This window comes from Hyalella azteca, unplaced genomic scaffold, assembly GCF_000764305.2.
Source record: "Hyalella azteca isolate HAZT.00-mixed unplaced genomic scaffold, Hazt_2.0.2 contig11293, whole genome shotgun sequence".
Classification (NCBI taxonomy): Eukaryota; Metazoa; Arthropoda; class Malacostraca; order Amphipoda; family Hyalellidae; genus Hyalella; species Hyalella azteca.
Window position 1 is genome coordinate 59,501 of NW_025941294.1, and position 21,583 is coordinate 81,083.

The window sequence follows — 21,583 nt, forward strand, 5'->3', positions numbered from 1 at the left end:
CTGCCTACCGTCACAAAGCAAATGCCGGTGCAGGGATAGTCGACGATCAGCTTCCGATTGCGTGAACTGAAAGTAATTGGTATCATCTCGTCTTCTAAGTTCCAAACTTCTCGACTTTTGCCAAAGGTATGATGCCCAATACATAATAAGTTATTTCAGTTTAAACTTCTCATTATCCTTAGCATTTTAATTAGAACGATTTGTTATTGTCAGAGAGTATTAATCAAAATTTCCCCTATCAGAAAACATTGCCCGCTGTTCTGAGTTGTTGGCTCTAAATTAATGTTCCTCAAGGCTCACATACATAAAATTTATATAACATATAATACAAGATCGTAGGTGCGTCATGTATTGCTTTACACTACATCATTCGCACCAACGCTTATTCTAATCATAAAAAACTATATATCAATTAGATACTTCATATACCGAACATATCGGTCTGTCTTCACAGCTGTGCCTAAATGTATATAGGGGGATTTTGTGCCGGCAAGAGACCATCCAGTTTTTCTGCGATGAGTCTTGATACCCTGGAGACGGTGGGCGTACGAGTGGCGACAATTCCACAATTCAAATTTAAATAAAATTGTAGTCGCGGAAAAAATTAAGTGCTCCCTGAATTATATGTAATTGGCATAAAAACAAGTCTGGATTTGGATTGCAGATGCGTTTGGTGGTGCTGCTCCTGGGCTTGGCCGCTGCTGCCTGTGCTGCCTCTTATTACGACCAAGTCAAGGAGGAATGGGAGTCATTCAAGGTATCAAGAATTCGTGTAGACTTGCTGTGATTCCTTAAGGCATTCTTTTCAATGTTGAGAAATGTTGCACCTTCTCTCTCCAGTTCGTAAGTTTCACATGTCAAGTACAATAAGAGAGATTTATATGACAAACTAAATTGCAGCAAAAATTCTATATTTCCTTTGTCACCACACGAACAGACATTGGAGCTGCGTCAAGGTAGCATTTTCATTAAAATCTAATATATTTGGCATGCTTCTTGGCTTCGAAATTTAAATTGATTGGTGATGCGAGCAACCAGTTGAAGTATTATACATAGCACACTCCTGAACACAACAAACAAGTGCAAAGTTTTCCTCCCTCAGCTCGTCTACAACAAGAAGTATGAGCCCGTGGAAGAGGCCTTCCGCCTGAAAGTCTTTGCCGAGAACAAGATGAAGATTGACAGACACAACCAACTGTACAACAAAGGAGAGCGCACATACGACTTGAAGATGAATCACTTTGGAGATATGGTGAGTTCATATAACTGCGTTGCATTAGGTTTTTGTGACTGTTCGCAAATGTTCTTGCATTCAATGTGAAGAACTTTGGTCTTCGTCAAAATTATTTGATTGAATTATGAACCGGTGAAAAGTTATCATCTGTTGAACTATCACCCTGTAAATGTCCTTTGACAATACTTCATAAATACAGGACGGCTAAGCTACTTTCAATGATTATCTAAATAATGTACGTTTAGCTAATTTGGTTCAATGACGCCTTGATAATTGTTTTCCAGTTTAATAATTTACTCCCATCGATCGCTTTCTACGTTAGTAACGTTCTATGAGACATGGAGTACAATTATGACATAATAATACCTCTGCGATATGATCGTATATTCGAACCATTCACAAGTAAGCTTAAACAATAAGGATATATATGTTTCTCTATTAACGCGGTATTTCAGCCCAGTTTCCTTCTATGCCTAAAACACTGCATTATATGCAGCATCGAACTTCTAATTTCATCGAACTTCTTCGCAGCTGCATAACGAGTTCGTGCACACGATGAACGGCTATCGAGGCAATAGCATGAACAGAACCTACGGGGCATCGCGCTTCGTGGCGCCCGACAGCGACGTGAAGCTCCCCGATTCCGTGGACTGGCGCACCAAGGGGGCCGTCACTCCCATCAAGAGCCAGGGCCAATGTGGCTCGTGCTGGGCTTTCTCCGCGGTACGTCAGTATAGCTAATAAATACACTTATTTAAATTAAAAATTTATAAACTAATTGGGAATTTTTTAGCTGCCAAAATCGTATTTGGAACTATAAATTAATATAAACTTTCTCCGCCAAACGTCAAGCCACATAAAAAACACACCTTTTTTATACTTTAAGGTAATCGCGATGTGGTCATTTTTTCTGGAGTTACCATCCACATATCAGACTTGAAATTACACTTACTCGTATTTGAAATGTTTTACAAAATTTCCGGTTATATGAGTTAGAAAATATTTCGGCTTTGCGATAATCGGTCCCATGTCTGGAGTGTTCGCCTACTAGATTGAGGCTAATCACACGTTAAGTTTCAGAAAGATCTTAATTTTTATTCAAAGTTATACAGGTTCATTATTTTACGGTAGAATTTCCGTCTAGGAAGCATATTGGTTAAAATGTCGTATATGATATAAGGATAATTCTTTGAGTGATATGAGATGACTATCAAGAAAAGTTATCAATAGTATGAAACAAAGGGTGATGTCAAACTAGTTTGTATCCAGTCTTAACAGACTTATTCACGCTAACGCTTTGTAGGTTTATTGTTCGATAATTGTACCTGTATCTCTTCTTATACTAGACGGGATCATTGGAAGGCCAGCACTTCCTCAAGACGGGCCAGCTGGTGAGTCTGTCTGAACAGAACCTGGTGGACTGTTCGGGCCACTACGGTAACGAGGGCTGCAATGGCGGACTCATGGAGTTCGCTTTCCGATACATAAAAGATAACGGCGGCATCGACACCGAGGAATCATATCCATACACAGCCGTGGTGAGTCCGTAATTCTATTTGTGTGCTTGAATAGGTCGAGCGCCGGTATCATGATCAAACCGTAAATTGTACTTTCCTCGGACATGATTGTCGATAGATATTTTTAATATCAATTATTTATTAATAATATTATTAACTTCAAATGATATCATAGAAAGTTGACAATATGTGTGTCATTTAATATTTAAAGTTTATGTGAAGCTGGAAATCAAATTATATCATAAATAAACTCATGAACAGGATGGTGATTGCAAGTTCAAGAGGGATGACGTCGGCGCCGAAGACACAGGCTTCGTGGACATCAAAAGCAACGACGAGGATGCGCTGAAGGCAGCCGTGGCCACCGTGGGTCCTGTGTCTGTTGCTGTAGACGCATCCAGCGACGAATTCCAATTCTATAGCTCAGGTGATAATTCACTGCTAATAATTATGCCATACGTGGTCACCTTTCCGATGTCAGCAATTTTTAGTCTGGAAAGTTCAAATTGGCTTCTCTGGAGATCCCGGTTAATCAGGCTAGCTCCTAATTTATATATCTTTGCGTCATTTGGGTAACGTTTCTCTTCGATTTGTTGTCTGTTATTGAAGGGACATTGGAGGCGTAGAAATGAAAGTTTCAATTGTGCCAACAAATGTTTGATCCTGTGCCTAATCAAACTGTAAAACAATCACATCTGTAAAACTGACTTTGAGGTACATACAGTTACCGCCAGAATTGATCGTTAGTGACAAAATGAGTTTCTTATTAGCAGTTGATGATTGATGGGCGAGTATGTCTGTTGCTTAATCCCTTATGATGTATTTTTAAATTGTGTCTAAATTCGCAGGTATCTACGTCGATGGGTTATGCGAAAGCCAGTACATAGACCACGGCTTGCTGGTTGTGGGCTACGGAACAGAGAACGGCTCAGACTTTTGGCTCCTGAAGAACGAGTGGAGCGAGCATTGGGGAGAAAAGGGATACATGAAATTTTTGCGCAATGCCCAAAACATGTGCGGTATAGCTTCTGCTGCGTCCTATCCTCTTGTGTAGCTAATGCTATAGTCCTCTTACCGTAACATTAATAATTAGCATTTCTCTATTGAAAATGTTTCGGAGACCAGCTCCATCGTCAGTTTGATAAATCTAGAACACATATACAGTCAGAAAATTAATAATGTTTGGAGTCAAAAGAAAAAAAAAAACAGAAGTTAAAACCTAAATTTACAGGCAAAGGGCAGAATAATACAGAAATACCTATTTATTCAATACATAAATACATAATTTTTGTGGAGTTTTCTTCGATTCAAGCAATCTAGTGACATTGAAAATTAGTTCTTGTATGGTTGAATAGAATGTATTGCTCGCCTTATGTCGTCTTATGTGTGGGAAACGGAGTTGTAGTCCGAGCGTGTGGTGGTCATGGTTAGAAACGATGAAGCTATTCCGTCATTTTATTATGTTATTTCACTTTAAATATTTCCTACCTACATTTATTTTGGATAATTTCCTCATTCTAATGAAAATGGTCAAGTACACAAGTAATTCTGTCAACAACTCTCGATTTTCATGGCCTCAAATATGTCTTTTTTTTTCTCTGTTCACAGGGTTTTAAGCATTTTCGTAGCATAAAGGGGCATTTTACTCTCAATCTATAACTTAAGATTAATTAATCATGAAGCGCTGTTCAAGGACGCACTCCTCTGCTGTTTATAGTAAATAATTTTGTACGGACATGTCTGGTGTATTTTTAACCTTATTCACGTGAACGTATTCGTTGGAAGCAAACCAAAACACAGATACGCTAATCCTGGCCACCGAAAGAAATCGGAGTGGCTTTACCTCTCAAAGAGCGTAACTATTCCAACACTGAATCGCTTGTTCGTCAGTCAAAACGTATATTCAATTCTCGCATGAATTTTGATGTTTTCCATAGTTGTCCGCCAATGTGCGCGATTATTCTCCTTGCTAATTCAAGCTCGACTTGATCTTAATCTTCCAGGAAATTTGGAATAAAAAAAGTGGGCAAGGCATGAAATTTTCAGCTGTCAAGGCACAACTTTATTGTTTATAAAAAGATTTCTACTGCTAGAAAACTATTCGAGGCGCATACCAGGAAATAAATTTTATACTACGAGTCAAAACAACAGACGCAGAAAGCGTAGCTGAAGCCAAGCTCAGCTCTTCGTCTAACTTTATGGAATGAGAAATTCAAGTGCAAACAGATAAATGGTGCTGGCACGAACGAACTGCGGGCAACAGCATGAAAGCTAGGCTTATGAGGTTTTTGCTGGTCGTGAGCTGAGCTGCGATATATGGCGTAGGTTAAAATCGTTGATGCGACATACGTTATAATGACTTATGGATTCAAAAAGGTCCTGCTAATGCGTCGTCTTAGTTGCTGGTCGTGAACTTAACTGCAGTGATGACTCGGGTTCAAATCATTGATACTGACACATGCTTTAGAAACTGTGGGTTCCAAATGGTCAGCCCAGTGCGTTGCAAGTGGCAACTTGAGTATTTCAATCCTTCTTCGCCCAAACATTAACAGCGCTAACCTAACCTATCCTAATTGCCTTGTAACTGCTATATGTCGGCGCAAACTGTTTTTTACAAAATAATTGAATCAATTTTCCGTTGAAACAACTCAGTTAGCACACATACAAGTAGAACAAATGGGCTACCCTCAATGAAGGGTAACACATCTGGGAATACATATAAGTACTTATATTATTAATCTGCTTATATTGCAAGTTCACAAGGAATTTAAAAAACGCCAAGAAAATTCACCATATTGATATTAAAAACGTTTTGAAGTCCAGCTCCATCATCAGTTCGACTAAACTAAAAATGAATAAAATCACTTTAAAAGTAAAAATTCAATAGACAGACATAAAACCTAAACAAGACCTAACATTATATCGAAATAAACAGGACTAGATTGGAACAACTTAGTCCTAGGGACAAAGGGGCAAAATTATTTATTGCACATTGCCCTATTTTGGTAGTGCGTTTGAAACTATGTCCAAAGAACGAAAGATGTTGTGTTTGAAATATTTCCCGAATATAAATTTGCATGTTTTACTGGTGAATAATTTCAAAATTGGTTCTTTCTTCAGGTATAAGGACGTTATTCCTGCTCGGATGCGATCAAACCTGGTCTGTGAGTTCTGTTGTGCACGCTGTGCATCTACGTACGTTGGAATGACGTCGCTTAACTTCTACATCCAGGTTTTTGAACACCGTGGCAGGAGCTATCGTTTAACTTGCCTCTCGCCAAGCCTCCTCATTCTTCTGTGCGCCTCCATGCTGAGGCTGTATCTGAGAGTGATTTCAGGATACTCGGTTCCACTTCTGGCTGCTCGGATTTGAGAATTTTGGAGTCTCTATACGTATCTTCAAACGAAAACCGTGTCTCAATAATGCGTTTAGTACTTTCGTTCATACAATCTGGAAATAGTAAATCGCTAGAATTTTATATTCTTGTCGTACCCCTAGGACTAAGTTGTTCCAATCTAGTCCTGTTTATTTCGATATAATGTTAGGTCCTATTTAGGTTTTATGTCTGTCTATTGAATTTCGACTTTTAAAGTGATTTTATTCATTTTTAGTTTAGTCGAACTAAGAATACATATAGTAACACATCTGCATGAACGTAAATGGTAACGAAGAAAATAGTGCATTGGCACTGATTTCGCAAACATTGAATGATAACGCAGCACCAAGAAGCCGACGAACAGATTATAAGAGGTTTTAAAACGCTGCCGACAGCGATTGAGAATTCAAAATAAAAAACTGATAGCACGATATATAGAGAGAAAGGAAGGAAAGGTGAGATGAGAGGTTTAACTTAACCTTTAAATAATTCTTCAATACGTATCCTAACACTTGAATACACAGTGAAATGAATGATTTGATGAAAAATCTCGAAAATCCTACAATGCTTGGTCAATGAAACATTGCACAATTTGCAAGCAACTGATATGTTGCCATGCAGTTGAGAGGGCGTGCGTATATATACTGTCTTTCTTCATGTTCAAATATTAGAGCATTTACGCATCGTACAAAGAAGAAAGGACAAAATTGCAAGCGATAGGGAAGAAATATTATGCGATACAATCACAGAAAAAACTTCGACTACCAAATAGTAGATCGACACAATTCGGCTGATACGATTTGAGCAGATTGTATTCGATGAGAATGTTAAAAACAATGAACGATAAACATTCTTTCTTTCGATAGAAGACATAATAATAGGACGATCTTGCAAAGAGCAATCAGCTCCAACGTAGTACTTATACTTTTTAAACTGTTCAAAATCGGTAAGGTCTATAATATTTTCTTATATATTCCTTTTTATATTCCTATCTTTTGCTTTTATATATGTAATGTTTCTTCCTATGACGCTCCGCGTAGATTTTTGCGCAATAACTTCAAAAAGTGTGCGTTCGTAAAAAATGAAGTGTCCAAGGGTCGCAGACAAGTAAATGTTGACAAGCACTGAGTTGATTGATTTTGCTGCCGCAATGTAGCTAAGAATTTTAAATTTTTCGCTTAACATGCATAAAATTCTCACTTTTCACCGGAAATAACTTTTTCCCAAAAACTCCAGAACATTAGTCGTTATAAACTTTGTGGAAACGTCGTTGTCGAGAGACCCAGACCTCTCAATGGGCAAGTCGCTTCCAGTGCAACATCACAACGCGGGAGTGGAGAAGACCCAGACCTCTCAATGGGCAAGCCTCTTCCATGTGCAACATCACAACGTGGGAGTGGAGAAGACCCAGACCTCTCAATGGGCAAGCCTCTTCCATGTGCAACATCACAACGTGGGAGTGGAGAAGCACGTTTGTGTAGACGTCCACGAAGCCCTGCAGTGTTGGCTCTCTCGCCAGTTTCCGTTTGCACTCTGTGAACACTTTTATAACCTGGTGCTTAATTAAACACAAAAATTGATAGCCTGACTTGCAGCAGACGTCTAATTCATTTTCTCGTTCAATTTCATAAAATTTCATTTTCAATTTTTCATTTTCAATTCCATAAAATTTAATTGAGCGCACGTGAATTAGAGCGCACGTGAATTGACGTGAATTAGAGCGCACGTAATAGATTTTATCACGTCAATCGACCTCTATTATCGATTCGTGTACATGTACGTCTTTTCAGATAGGCGAATATTTAGTTGTTGAGAAATAGTTACGCTTCCATCACACCTTTCCTCTTAGATGATGTGGTATATTCAACACTTGGCTACGAAACAGGGCTTTTTGAATTTATGAAAGCGTACTATTTCAACAAATCATACTATTTCAACAATTTTCATAATATACAGTAACAATTTGTAGAGCTTGTACAGCCCCTCATAAAATGTTCCACTTTCACGCAATATTCATTTCACCCGATAACCCTCTAGTATTAGCCACACATGGTCGCACGCTGCATGATTATATTTGATAATCAAACGATGGCAATTCCGTGTCCGCAAGAAGGCCTAAGCTATAATTAAACTCTGGCTGAAACTTTGATACGTCAGGCTTGGTTTTTTACGACGCTCAGCGCCACCATCTTTAAGCATTGTTTATTACGCCATCTTTCAAATGCCACAAAAACTCATTGACTCTTTTCACCTGGCGGAATGGTATTCCAATGCCAAGACATCGTAATGGCTCGTAAATGAACTTGTCTCTCGAAAAATAGCTATAGGAATGAGATTCCCAGTTATTTTAATGAAAATTTTGAATCTACCAAAAAAGTCAGCGCCACCGATTTTTAGAAATTTTTAACCAACAACAGCATCCATATGAGAAGGTTATGAATCCGGCATGCAAAATATATTTGTCATCCTCACGCAAGCGCAACTGGTGCAGCTGCCTGTCGTCAAATTATTTTTGATATCAGAAGATCTCTAAAAAATATCGAGAAAGTTGCAGCAGTTTGTTACACCTGCCGTTGTACCTTGTCTTCTAAAATGAAAAAAATAAGGATGATTATTTCGCTCCATCTATTTACTTTCTGAAGTTAGGACAAATTAATTGTGATCGTGTTAACGAAACGCGGCAGAAGCCACACATCCCTCACAGCAACTTGAGCGGCCTACACCAACGCAGTCTACCATCGCAGCAACTTAAGGAGCCTGCACCAACGCAGTCGACCATCGCAGCAACTTAAGGAGCCTACACCAACGCAGTCTACCATCGCAGCAACTTAAGGAGCCTGCACCAACGCAGTCGACCATCGCAGCAACTTAAGGAGCCTGCACCAACGCAGTCTACCATAACCATCGCAGCAACTTAAGGAGCCTGCACCAACGCAGTCGACCATCGCAGCAACTTATGGAGCCTGCACGAACGCAGTCGACCATCGCAGCAACTTAAGGAGCCTGCACCAACGCAGTCGACCATCGCAGCAACTTATGGAGCCTGCACCAACGCAGTCGACCATCTCCGTAACGCGTGGGTATACGTAGAGGTGAATGTAGAAGTGAAGTTTTTATTCGATCGTCCATGTACTTTATTCCATGGTTTCATCGTTCATGGGTTTTATTTGATCGTCTATGTACTGAGAAACGTAATTTTATGAATAGAAATGAATACATATCAATATAGAAATGAAATCTGTATGTTCAGCCTCGGCATGTACTGAGAAACTTTATTTTTGCACAACTGAACCGCTTAATTTAAGCGCCACTTTAATGGATCCTGCTTCAGGACAGGCGACATTAGCTACATTTTATACAATTAGATTCAAATCCAAGTTCTGATCCGCCAGCAGCTGGAGATTATGAGAAATTCTTAGTTTTGAAGAGAATTGCAAGTTTGAGTGTCGTAGGACTGAAATAGCCTCTTCATTAGAAAATATTTTTGAAAGTTAGGTAAATGTTTTAAGTTCTAGTGGTAAAGCTGTATTTGTGACAAGCCATTGAGGTCTTCTCAAAGGTCAGTCGATTTACAAGTTGGCACGTATTTTCTTCTGGTATTTGATGACTAGCCATAATTACCATTTTTAGTAATTTACCAGGCCCATTTTCCTGTATCTGCACTAACGTAACTTTGGAGCAAAAACCATGTATTCATCAGCGTTCTTCAAAATTCAAGCTTATTTCAATATTTTCAATATCAGGAAGGAAGAAGCTGAGTATTGGTGAACTACGAACATTTATAATTCTGTTTCGAATCTTTCCGGGACCCTATAAAAACCATGAGTATACTTGCATGCTGCAATGAGGTCGCCACGCAGACGTCGATAACAGAAGCTTGGAAGATTTATAATTTTTAATTTTTCTTTCTTCACATGGATCATTTTGAAATCGTGTAATCAATTGCCAATTATTTTATAATTTTCTCCGATGTGTGATTTGAAAAATTAAAATAAATTGAGCCAATATCAGGCCAGAGTTTTCATAATTGCCCTGAATGTTTTTCACAATAAATGAATTTCAAAGCTCCATGGCCATGTCACATTTCAGGGAAGGTCGCCGCAGAGTCAGAACGGAGGTAAGAATAGATGATATGGTACGGTATAGGTCATGTCATGGTAGAGGGTGGTGTGTGGTGTCATGGGCGAAGTATGAAGGTAGGCGACTGTGATGTCATGATCAGGGCGTGGTGGTATAGAGATTGTGTTGCCACGATCGAGTCGTAGCGATATGATGTTTGTGGTGTCTTGATCTCGGTGAAGTGGAATGAGTGTTGTGGTGTTATTATTTAGGTTGTATGGTGTATACGCTAGCTAATATTTTACCTAGCGAGCATGGATATCAATATTTTCTAAAATAGATTCGTCAGGTGTCGAGAAACATTCAAAGACAATTAGTGAAATTTCAGCATTTAAAATACTGCAACTGTCACATTTTTTCTATATTAGATGATTTTTTCGAGATTTCTTATCTTATAAATGCGTGTGTTATGTAAATTTTTAACCATTATAGTTCAGTATAGCCTATAATGGAACCAACTAGAATGGATCGCACCAACGCGTCGGCATGCACACTCTCCACTAGTCGGTACCACCAAAAGTCTGCTCCAGGTCAATCCAGTTTTTGGTAGGAGGATTTTTACCGAATTGAGAACTCCAGTTTTTCCGAAATGAACAGAGCTTGTTGGGCTGTAGCCGTGAATATTTCTGGGGATTCTTTTTGCAGTCAATTTCTCCATGGCAATAAATTATATACGTGTCATTTCAGCAAAGCTAACTGAAACACGGAGAAAATAGGTGTTTATGAAGAAAAATAGGTTTTGATTGACATTAAAAGAGAAGTAAATTTATTAGAGCCTCGGCTCAACGATTTAAATTTAGGATCTGGAACCTATACAGTTTATGTTTTAAATATTAGTTGAAATTTGTCGTATCTAAAATTATAGCTCGTAAGTGCTTGGGATCTCAGAATTGAATTCAAAGTATATATCTGTATGTTTAATGAGAGAAGTTACTTTATAGATATAGCTGATGCTTTTTAGCTTTACCCTGCCCACATTTATTAAATAATAGTATTTATACATGTACGTTTGGTGTTAGAAATCTGAATGAATATGTAAGGAATAACTTTTTTATTTATAGTGAGCTTGACCAATAGAGGCAAAGTTGTCGGGCTATAAGCATGTGACCCACTAGACTTCAGCTATACAGGCTGTTTACGTTGAAACTCTTCTCATGACATGACATTGACATGACGATAGGTTCGAGTCCCCAGGGGTCGTATACATACTAACAAAACTTGCACAAATACTCGTAGTAGCGTAAGTATAATTAGCGGCCGACTTCTCGTTTGTGATTGGTTGGTGTAGCTATTGAAGCCGTCTGTAATTGGCTAACAGTATTTTCAAATCTTCACTATTACTGATAATTCGGCCCTAGATGTCTTTACTGGTTCGTTCTGATCCACCTAGAAAGTTTATTAGTCTTCTCAAGTGAATGCCATGTAAAAAAGTTCGGGTGTTCGTTTATTTGAGCCACGCAATGGATATCCGTACATAGAAGCTACACGCTTATTCAATTCAACAAATTGAACCAATGTAATATAGTAACAGAGACAAACAAAATTGAAAACAAATGAAAATTAAAATTCAAGAAAGTTTTTTCAGCTGTCAACATGTTATTTGTGAAGTGGGTACAAAAATATCACGTGATTTTCAGCAGGGGAGAGTCACCGTTAGACCTTGATTCGATCTCAAATTTATACTCGGTTTTAAATACTCAACGTTCCACCATTGTTTTCACCGCACAGCTTAATCTTTGCACCCGCCTCTTTTCATTGGACAATCGTTTGTGCTTCTTAAATTAAGACCAAATGACGATTCATAGCATGTAGTAGACAGTTGAAGTAGTCCAATTTGAGCCGTCATTAAGAATTCAAATATTTTTTCGAGGTTTAAGAATTATGCACGCATGAATGTCCATGCTTCAATTAACTCTTAGGTGTGATAAGTGACATTGAAACTTCGCATTGAAATTTAGCGATTGGCAATGAAAATATTATCATCGTTTCTGAGGGTACGAATGATTGACATAATCCGGGAAGCTATTCCGGTCTCGGGTACGTATGATCCCAATTCCCTGTGTATGGCGTTTCTTATATAGTATTCATAATATTATTATATACTAAGATTAATTCGCCCTTTTCGGAATATCCATATGTGTATGGCTGTTGATAACAGTTGAAGGTGAATTATTTAATGACGAAAATTTATGTTTGATTGACACAAATCGGACACATAGCGAGCTTGTAACTTGTATGGATGTGGGCTACAGCCCAAAGCGTATAAAATTACCGGCACTGATTTTACTCGCAGCTTTGTCAGCTACATGTTTATTCCCCCATACAATGGAACAACTCCAAACGTCCACAGCTATGCAGCGCAACGCCTCAAACCTTGCACACTGTGTGCAAGGTTACACACACACAATAATAGTGTGTGCAGTACACACACTATTATTTAACCTTGCCGACTGATATAGATTTGAGATTTTTGCCAAACTCCTTAAGTGAACCCTTTCGATTACGTCAGCTCGTACAATCAAATTCAGGCACTTGAGATTTCGGGCCGCTCTGGAATCAAATACAAGCTCAAACCCCCGAGCCCCGATGGTTCGGGTTCCGTTTCGGGACTTACCAACCGACTAAATAAATTATCTCAGTTACCCCACATACGTTTTCTAACAGCCTCGCAAAGAACATTCAATGACTGACTGAAACCTTCCGTGGTCTTGAGATATGTTGTTCGGTATCATCACGGTATGTACTATGTAGTAGGTAGTTGAAGTGTGTAAATTTGTCTTTGTGGTATCTGGTGTTGGGAGTTTGAACGCTCACTACAACACCGTGTCAGTGTATAACTCGGTAAGAGATTTACCGTAGGAGCTTTACTCCATGGAGAAGCTTTACAGTAGGTCAGTAGTCTCAATCAGCCGCCAGGGTTAATAAGAGGCTCCTTATGAGCATATTTGCAAGGTTTTGGTGGTATTATTCCGTAATTGTATTCGTTAGAACTTAGGGGTAGTTACGCAACAAATCAAAAATTATACGTCACTCAGACTTCGTCAAACGTGTCAAAAAACGCACTCGGGAAGGGCCCATTTGATGAGTTTGGCAGCAGCCCAATAATACATAAAATTTTATAAGAGTATACGTGTAATGTTTGATTAATATTGCTGCATAATTGTAGATATTGGGAGTTGCTCCTTGAGAAGACGAAGATTTGACGCACAGTTGAGACTTAACAGTTGAGCAAAGGCTCAACAACTACAAAAATAATTGCGTGCCGATATCCTACTGAATCCACGTTTTTTTTTTTGTCCGAATGGTATCCCGCTTGGATTTAGTTTTATAAATTTTGCAAGATAAATTTCGTTTTATATCATGATGTTCCCAGTAATTAATTTGTTGAATAAGGTGAAGTTACGTTAAATATATGCGCTTAAGAGTTTTCATGTACATGCTATTGGATTGGTTGGCAACAATACATGGATAATATACATGTAATACATTATTAAGGTAACACATGAAGGCTGGTGTCTAATTCAACCGTTCGCGGCGGCTAGCATAGATTCATCGTTGTCTGTTTAGCTCAGTTGTGCAATTATTTCTTGTCTGGGGGAATATTTCCTTGCCTAGGAGAATATTATACGTCGACGGTGAGTGTGATTTACTGTGAGCTTGTAACTCGATCGACAATTATACGGACTCGCATGCGGACTCGCGCAACTGGGACACTCATAATTCCTTCAATACTTAACGGATCTGTATGAATTTAGGAATGTGAGTATTAATTATCGATACGCTGCCGCAGGAATTATTACAGATTTTTACATGACTTATTATTAGGTTACGTAAGGTTGGGTTAGGTTAGGTTAAGTTAGGTTAGGTTAGGCAATAATTCATACAAAAATCTGTAATAATTCCTGCGGCAGCGTATCGATAATTAATACTCACATTCCTAAATTCATACAGATCCGTTAAGTATTGAAGGAATTATGAGTGTCCCAGTTGCTTAAAAAATACGTTTATTGGTTTCAATCGAAAAATAATTCATATAAGAATCTGTAATAATTCTTGCGGCAGCGTATCGATAATTAATACTCACATTCCAAAATTCATACAGATCCGTTAGGTATTGAAGGAATTATGAGTGTCCCAGTTGCTTAAAAAATACGTTTATTGGTTTTAATTGAAAAATAATTCATATAAGAATCTGTAAAAATTCCTGCGGCAGCGTATCAATAATTAATACTCACATTCCAAAATTCATACAGATCCGTTAAGTATTTAAGGAATTATGAGTGTCCCAGTTGCGCGAGTCCGCAGGCGAGTCCGTAGAATTGTCGATTGAGTGAGCTTGTATTTGGTTAATGTAGATACCGCGATTCGGTTTCGAAATGATCAAATGCTAACTGCAATCAAGTTAAACCATGCAATGATTATATTTATTTTGTTCGAAAGCTCACAAGTCCGGTTGATTTTATATGTAACCCTGAATGTGATCAGTTGGAGGTCTCTTCATCCAAGAATTGGTCTCTTCATCCAAGTTCATTGCAATAATTTGTGCTCCTGTCGCTGCCGGTCAAGGTAGTGTGGTCGTTAGTATGCAAGAGAGTAGCCTAGTCTTGCATTATTACGCCTTTTGTGTTTGAACTCGTTGTGAATATTATCTGGTGAGAAAAAGTTATCTCAAATAATTGTATACAAAAACATTCAAGTGTGTTGACAGCACTCAACATCTTTCTAAAGGAAAGATGTGTATGCCGTTAATTTTTAAGCCTATCAATGCTCGTGTCAGTTATATATCGAAGGCGGTAACCGAATTTTTCGACATTCTATCATCTCTTTCGTGTGTTACAATTTTTAAAGCAGCTTTCACCATCCTTGTCAGCCTAAATGCATCAAATGACCGAAACGACACTTCAGCGAACTCGCCTGCGAGCTCGAAACTCTGGCACTCATAAATCCTTCAATAATGAACGGATTTTATTCAAATTTGAAATATAAGTAGATAATATCAGTAATTTGCGGACGGAATTTTTTCTGATTTTTACATCAATAAATTTTTTGGTAATACGGAAAACCTAACGTCATTTTCAACTCTGGCACTCATAAATCCGTCAATTATGAACGGATTTTATTCAAATTTGAAAAATAAGTAGATAATATCAGTAATTTGCGGACAGAATTTTTTCAAATTTTTACATTCATTACTTTTTTATTATCACGGAAAACCTAACTTCACGTTCACCTCGCAGGTTAGGTCCTAGTCAGGTCAAGTTTCAGTATTTCGTGGCATTAACAAAAAGTAATTGACATAAAAATCTGAAATAAATCCGTCCACAAATTACTGATTTTATCTACTTATATTTCAAATTTGAATAAAATCCGTTCATTATTGACGGATTTATGAGTGTCAGAGTTGAAAATGAAGTTAGGTTTTCCGTATTAACAAAAAAGTAAAAATCAGAAAAAATTCCGTCCGCAAATTACTGATATTATCTACTCATATTTCAAATTTGAATAAAATCCGTTCATTACTGAAGGATTTATGAGTGCCAGAGTTGAAAATGAGGTTAGGTTTTGAATTCGAGTTCGCAGGCCAGTTCGCACGCGAGTTCGCTGAAGTGTCGGACCGGTATCAAACGTTTGAGTAAATAATGATCAACGAATTTAATGACTTTTAATTGATCAATACATTCAACCTACCATTCATATGCTTTAGTTATGTTCAATAAATTGGCATGAGGGATGACATTTATTGACTAGGATATTTGAGTTACATTCGACAAAATATTACGGTTTACCGAGAGGTGGATAAAACTTGAAAAATGTTGCCAAACGGAATGCATTAGCAGACGTTACGTCAGTAGTGAGTAGTCAGTAGTCACTACTCACTAGTCAGTCACTCTGTGTCTGTGACAGCGAGTGTGGCCTAATGTTGCATTGTGGCTGCTGAATCTTTCAAATACCGCGAAATAGAATCATAATGTTGTTTAGAATTTGTGATAAATATTTATTTATTAACTTTATAAGGATTGACAATAATAGAGTATATCCTGAAAGATATTTAAAGCTTTTTTAATCATCTTGTAATTTTGTAAATGAGTTCATCATCATGCCTTCAAGTTCACGGCGAAACATTTGAGAAATGAGTTAGCTAGATCCCACTTCATTTTGATCTCTGAAATTAGGTCATGGTCTAATATCAGTTACATTTCAACATTTCCAGTTATTGAGTGTGAAAAAAACATTTTAATGCATGCGAAACTTTAAGGAAGCTATATTTTTGACGTGACTGCGAATAAGGATCACTATTCACTGATGACTCGTATAAATATAATTTTCAACCTACTTGATTGGGAGATTGGTATTATTGCAGATTAACTACATCCAAAAAAAAGGGTGTTTTTTTTAATTATATGTTTTTTGGGGTGTAGATTACGAATCTGAAATCCATTTTTGGCGGTCGGCATCGGAAAACCGATTTTTTTCGCGACTTACTAACATGGGGGTTACGTAACTTACGTTACCCACTCACTAAAATGTTACCCGTTGCAGTGCAACGGGTAACATTTTCGTCTTCTTTACCCGTTGCAGTGCAACGGGTTAGGCATTTTTAGCGCGATTTTTGGGTCGGAAAAAATCGGTTTTCCGATGCCGACCGCCAAAAATGGATTTCAGATTCGTAATCTACACCCCAAAAAACATATAATTAAAAAAAAAACACCCTTTTTTTTGGATGTAGTTAATCTGCAATAATACCGGGAGATTTAGCATTAGGTTTTGTGCAGCGCGCTTCAAGTCGAACTTTTTCATTGATCGATCATGCAAGCCTAGTTTATTGTCTTTGAATTAGGCTAGCTCCGAAAGTCCCAGTGGGTTTGTTTAAAATTGATCAATGATCGAAATGAAAACCATTATCTTACGTACTACGGATACCAACTGGCAAACCAGAGATTTTTTAAGATCAGTTTCAAGTTTCAACATTTAAATCAATATGTTATGTATGATTGTGCTTCTATCCATGATATTTTACTGGTCTACTTACAGTAGTTATAGGACTCGAAATGAACTTGAGGAAAAGTAAAAAATCTCTGCTTTGCCACTATTTAAGATTGCACCTCATAACACATACGAATACGATCAGCAGCCATGTCTTGTCAATCTCCTTTTATATTCCTAGTTTTGTGTCTTAGTAATACTTCGTGTCTAGCATCCCACAAAATGATTGTTCTGTCTAATTTGTTTTTCTTCTTATGAATGTTGAAATTTTGACGTGTACAGCTAGAAAGTTATAAATTGGGAAGTAAAACTTGATTGCATTTGAACGATTGTAACTACGTACCTAGTCAACTAACAATTTCTGCTGACACGGCAAGAACACGGCTCTTTAAAAGATTTATTAACGCCACATTAAAACACTTAGTTTGCCGGAACAAAGTTTTTAATATCGATAAATGAATCTTTGTTGATTTCATTATTTCTATCTGATTGCATTATTTCTATCTATTCATTATATCTATCTGGTATTTTAAGTACGTAAGAAAATATTGAAGTTATTGCTGTGAAATGTGGGACTATACAATGGTAATACGGGCCATTGGGTTAGCCGGGAGGGCTAACCCGTAGTCTTTCTTTCATCCAAGGAGGTCCGTGTTCTTTACGGAAGCATTTTGCTACAGCAAAATTCATGGAAAAGACTAGAACCAAATCATCGTATTACTTGCATCGATAAGTGAAATCAATTTTCGATTTGGGTATGCACGTTCGGAATTTGTAAACATTGCTATGACAATTTTAATACAGCAGCACGAGTCTCGAGGAGTCGAGGTATTTCATTCCCAAAAAGGTTTATAATTTTCCATAATGAGCTCATTTGTGTAAATTTCCTAATTTTATCCGATATAATGGTACCTACACTCACTGAATAAATATGGTACCACGGAACTTACGTACGGTAAAGCAATAAGTCGAACTGTGACGGTAGAAAAAGGAGAACAAGAAGCATCTTATTACAGCTATAGTCACAGGAACATCGTCAACCAATCAATTACTGATGGTTTTTCAAGCGAAACTCTCTAATTACAAACGGGAAATCAGTGCCTGTTCGTGTAATGGTTCTAGTTTCGATTCGAATAGTACGGCTCCCGTATTTGTCTTCAGATGGATTTTCGAAAGCACCTGAGAGATTTATCTCCTTTAGCTCTTTGAGTATGTTGGTATTCGCTTGCATGAAGAAACTTTAATTCTTATTCTGAAATTTTCATGTTTTTTGGTCTGAGACGATATATCAAGTGAACAACTGCAGAAATATCTGTCGCCATCACCTCAAGAGCATTTGTCGAGTCTTACATGAAATGCTTTCCTCCTTATTGCGAATTGGTGAAATAATTTCAAGTTCCACTATTATTTCAATTTTTTGTTTCAAATTAAAAAAATTAGGAGTCATAATTTATTTGTATTTCTAAATTTTCTTTTTATTTTTCGATGATGTAATGTTGATAGCATACATATATCTATCCCCCTTGGTGATAGGATGTTAGTGATGCAGGTGCGGCGATCTACTAGCCGGCGTGGTCAGCGACTGCTACCGTACGTCCCAAACACCAACTATGGAAACTAAGTTCGACCGCTCGTGGCCAGACGCTGCGCCGCGCAACTTGAACTTTCACGTCTACTCTCACCCCAGCGATGACGCCGCCGAGGCTGAGCCGTGCTGCCTCAGCGTGAGTAGTGAGTACAATTTCCTTTTCTCGTATACGATATATGACAGAATAAATTACTAGATTATTGTATGTGTTTACTCTTCAAAGGTTGGCGAAAATTTATTGTCTATGTTAATAAAATAGGTTAATTTCTCAGGAAAATATGTTTGAATTGGGGAGCATGCAGTAGACGCTATGAGGTAATAGCGGATTATTAAAATAAGTTTTTTCTTCTCTTGGTGTTCTTATTGATGGCATTATTTCACTCCGATTTAAAACGTTTCTCGTTTTTTCACCGACAAGAAAAATGCGTCTTAGACCAGTTTGTTCTATAACATAAGTCCGTTAAATGGTGTAACTCCCAATTTGCACGTTATTCAGACTAGAATCTGCATCGTGGAAGCTCTACCCGAAAGCATGATGAGAGCTTTCAATTCAATTTCTATTCCAATTCGATGGCTGCAGTTATACGCTGCGTGACGTACCCATTCCACAATCCACAAAACTTATGTTTTGGTCGAGATAACGTCCATAATTCTTACCGATAAAATTAAGGGACTCTAACCACGGGTTAGATAGCTGCTTCTATTACCTGATTCCCTATTCTCGTTAATGGAATTCATTAGAAAAAGAACCCATTTTGAAAACGCTTTGACAAGAACACATTCACACATCGTGTAAAGTATAAAGTACAAAGAGAAAGTATAGAGGAAAGTACTTCTCATTTCCAGTTAATGTTATTGCAATATGTTTTCTAGTTAGCAGGGGGAGGGCAGTGTTATTATTTTTTAGTTTCCAAGAAGTATTTATTTTCCTCATTACGATAAGAATAAGCCCTGCGAAATTGAGTTGAACGGACACTGTATTTCACTGAAGTTCCCACAGTAAGCGCGTGTACACGATGATGCGAGTAGCTGAAGGCGCGTGTATAAATGCAGCGCTTCTCGACAACTCGGCCTTCGATAGCTCAGTTGGTAGAGCGGTGGACTGTAGCGGTTATGTCGGTTATCCATAGGTCACTGGTTCGAATCCGGTTCGAAGGAAACCATTTTGGTTTCTGTATTATATTAAACTTTCTTGAACTGATGCTAATTCTCCTTAATTTTAAATTTTGTCCTTTGTCTCTTTTTTTTGTCCTTAACTTTGATAATTAATTGATTTTTGTCTTGCCCGAGTGCAGTAAGTGTTCAGGTTGTATTACTGGATTATATGCTCAAAGTAAACCGTTGCACTTCCTACCGTTAGCTTCTTCAATCTTGATAATTTTGTCCGAATGTCATTTCAATGACACTCGGTAAGAATTAATTAAGTTTAAGTGTCTCAATATGTTTCGGTTCGAATGATTGTCCAAATGATATAAGGAGGAATAAAGAGTAGTAACTCTAACCAGTAATTATTTGAGATAAGGCACGGTGAGGTGTTATTCACAGGAATGCAGGTAGTATATCGGCACTATCGCAAGTGGACAAGCGAGTGTCCGTGCCGTCCAAGCGTAAGTAGATGCTTATTGAGAGTGGGCTGCAACTGCAGCTAAGAGATGTCGGTATGCGCTGCCTCATGGTCATGGGATGCTCGAGGAGCTAGTATAGACTTACTACAATGACGTCACGGAAGGTGACGCGGGTAATGCCACTGAAGGTATGGGCGGTGACGTGTGACAACATCTGACAATTTTGTTGATGGGGCTTAGGGTTAATTTCCATCGGCTGCTGAAGAGAGTATAATTAAAATACACAATGTTGGATATGCCTGCGTGATTTACATGGTGAGAAAGATGAAAATAACAAGTTTGCTATTAAGTTGATGTTTGCTCGAAAGGAAAGAAGGTGCTTCTATTTGTGAATTCTTGCCTGGAAGTGTTACGGATAAAAATTAACTTCCCATGCCGGGAATCGAACCCGGGCCTCCTGGGTGAAAGCCAGGTATCCTAGCCACTAGACCACATGGGATACAATAGCACACTTCAGCAAGCAGATATCCAGTACAATAAAGAAGCGTCATTGGTGTCTCATCTTTCCCTAATGTGTTATGTGGAATAGAAGCTCGCATATCGAGTTGATAGGAAAAATGTGCATCAAGACATGAGTTGGCTTTGAGTTGATTTATTCATTTTTTTTTTTGTCATTTCTACGCTTATGCCTTGAATTTACATATAGTGCGTTTTTTCGCTGGAATAGGGATCGTATAATTTCTTTTCATTTATTTACTGCGGTTGCGTTCGTCTTTCGAACGTTGAATCCTTGAATTTCGGCATTTCATTTTCCATTAGGTTAATTTTGTTGGTTTTAGGTGTTTTTGTTTTTCAAATTTAACTACCAATCCTCGCCTGAAAGGTATTCAACTTTCTAATCACTTTTATAATGTGGCGGCGATAAAGACTTTGAACTATTAATTTTGTATTATACACGATTGATGTAAACTTGAAGGTTTTTATTCACTTACCGTTTGCTTAATGAACCTCATAACTGTCGATCTCGTTGCTGGTATAAATGGAAGAAATTACTCATTGGCTCTCGCCAACGGCCATACCACGTTGAAAGCACCGCTTCTCGTCCGATCAGCGAAGTTAAGCAACGTTGGGTCTGGTTAGTACTTGGATGGGTGACCGCCTGGGAACACCAGATGCTGTTGGCTTTTGCTTTTTGACCG

General features: G+C 38.0%; 1 protein-coding gene and 3 non-coding genes across 4 annotated transcripts; 3 read left to right on the forward strand and 1 right to left on the reverse strand.

The window, feature by feature from the left end:
* LOC108667335 (procathepsin L) lies at window positions 1-3,880 on the forward strand. Its single transcript, XM_018154352.2, has 7 exons — window positions 1-126; window positions 665-757; window positions 1,103-1,252; window positions 1,766-1,957; window positions 2,581-2,772; window positions 3,013-3,178; window positions 3,600-3,880. The coding sequence occupies exons 2-7, from the start codon at window positions 665-667 to the stop codon at window positions 3,803-3,805; spliced, it is 999 nt and encodes a 332-aa protein (XP_018009841.1). The 5' UTR covers window positions 1-126; the 3' UTR covers window positions 3,806-3,880.
* A 16,010-nt stretch (window positions 3,881-19,890) lies between these two features.
* On the forward strand, window positions 19,891-19,977 carry Trnay-gua. Its single transcript is given in 2 exon segments — window positions 19,891-19,927; window positions 19,942-19,977. It is a non-coding gene; the product is annotated as a tRNA-Tyr (tRNA).
* An 834-nt stretch (window positions 19,978-20,811) lies between these two features.
* Window positions 20,812-20,883, reverse strand: Trnae-uuc. Its single transcript has one exon. It is a non-coding gene; the product is annotated as a tRNA-Glu (tRNA).
* A 566-nt stretch (window positions 20,884-21,449) lies between these two features.
* LOC125178603 lies at window positions 21,450-21,568 on the forward strand. The gene has a single exon (XR_007156963.1). It is a non-coding gene; the product is annotated as a 5S ribosomal RNA (ribosomal RNA).
* Window positions 21,569-21,583: the final 15 nt, after the last annotated feature.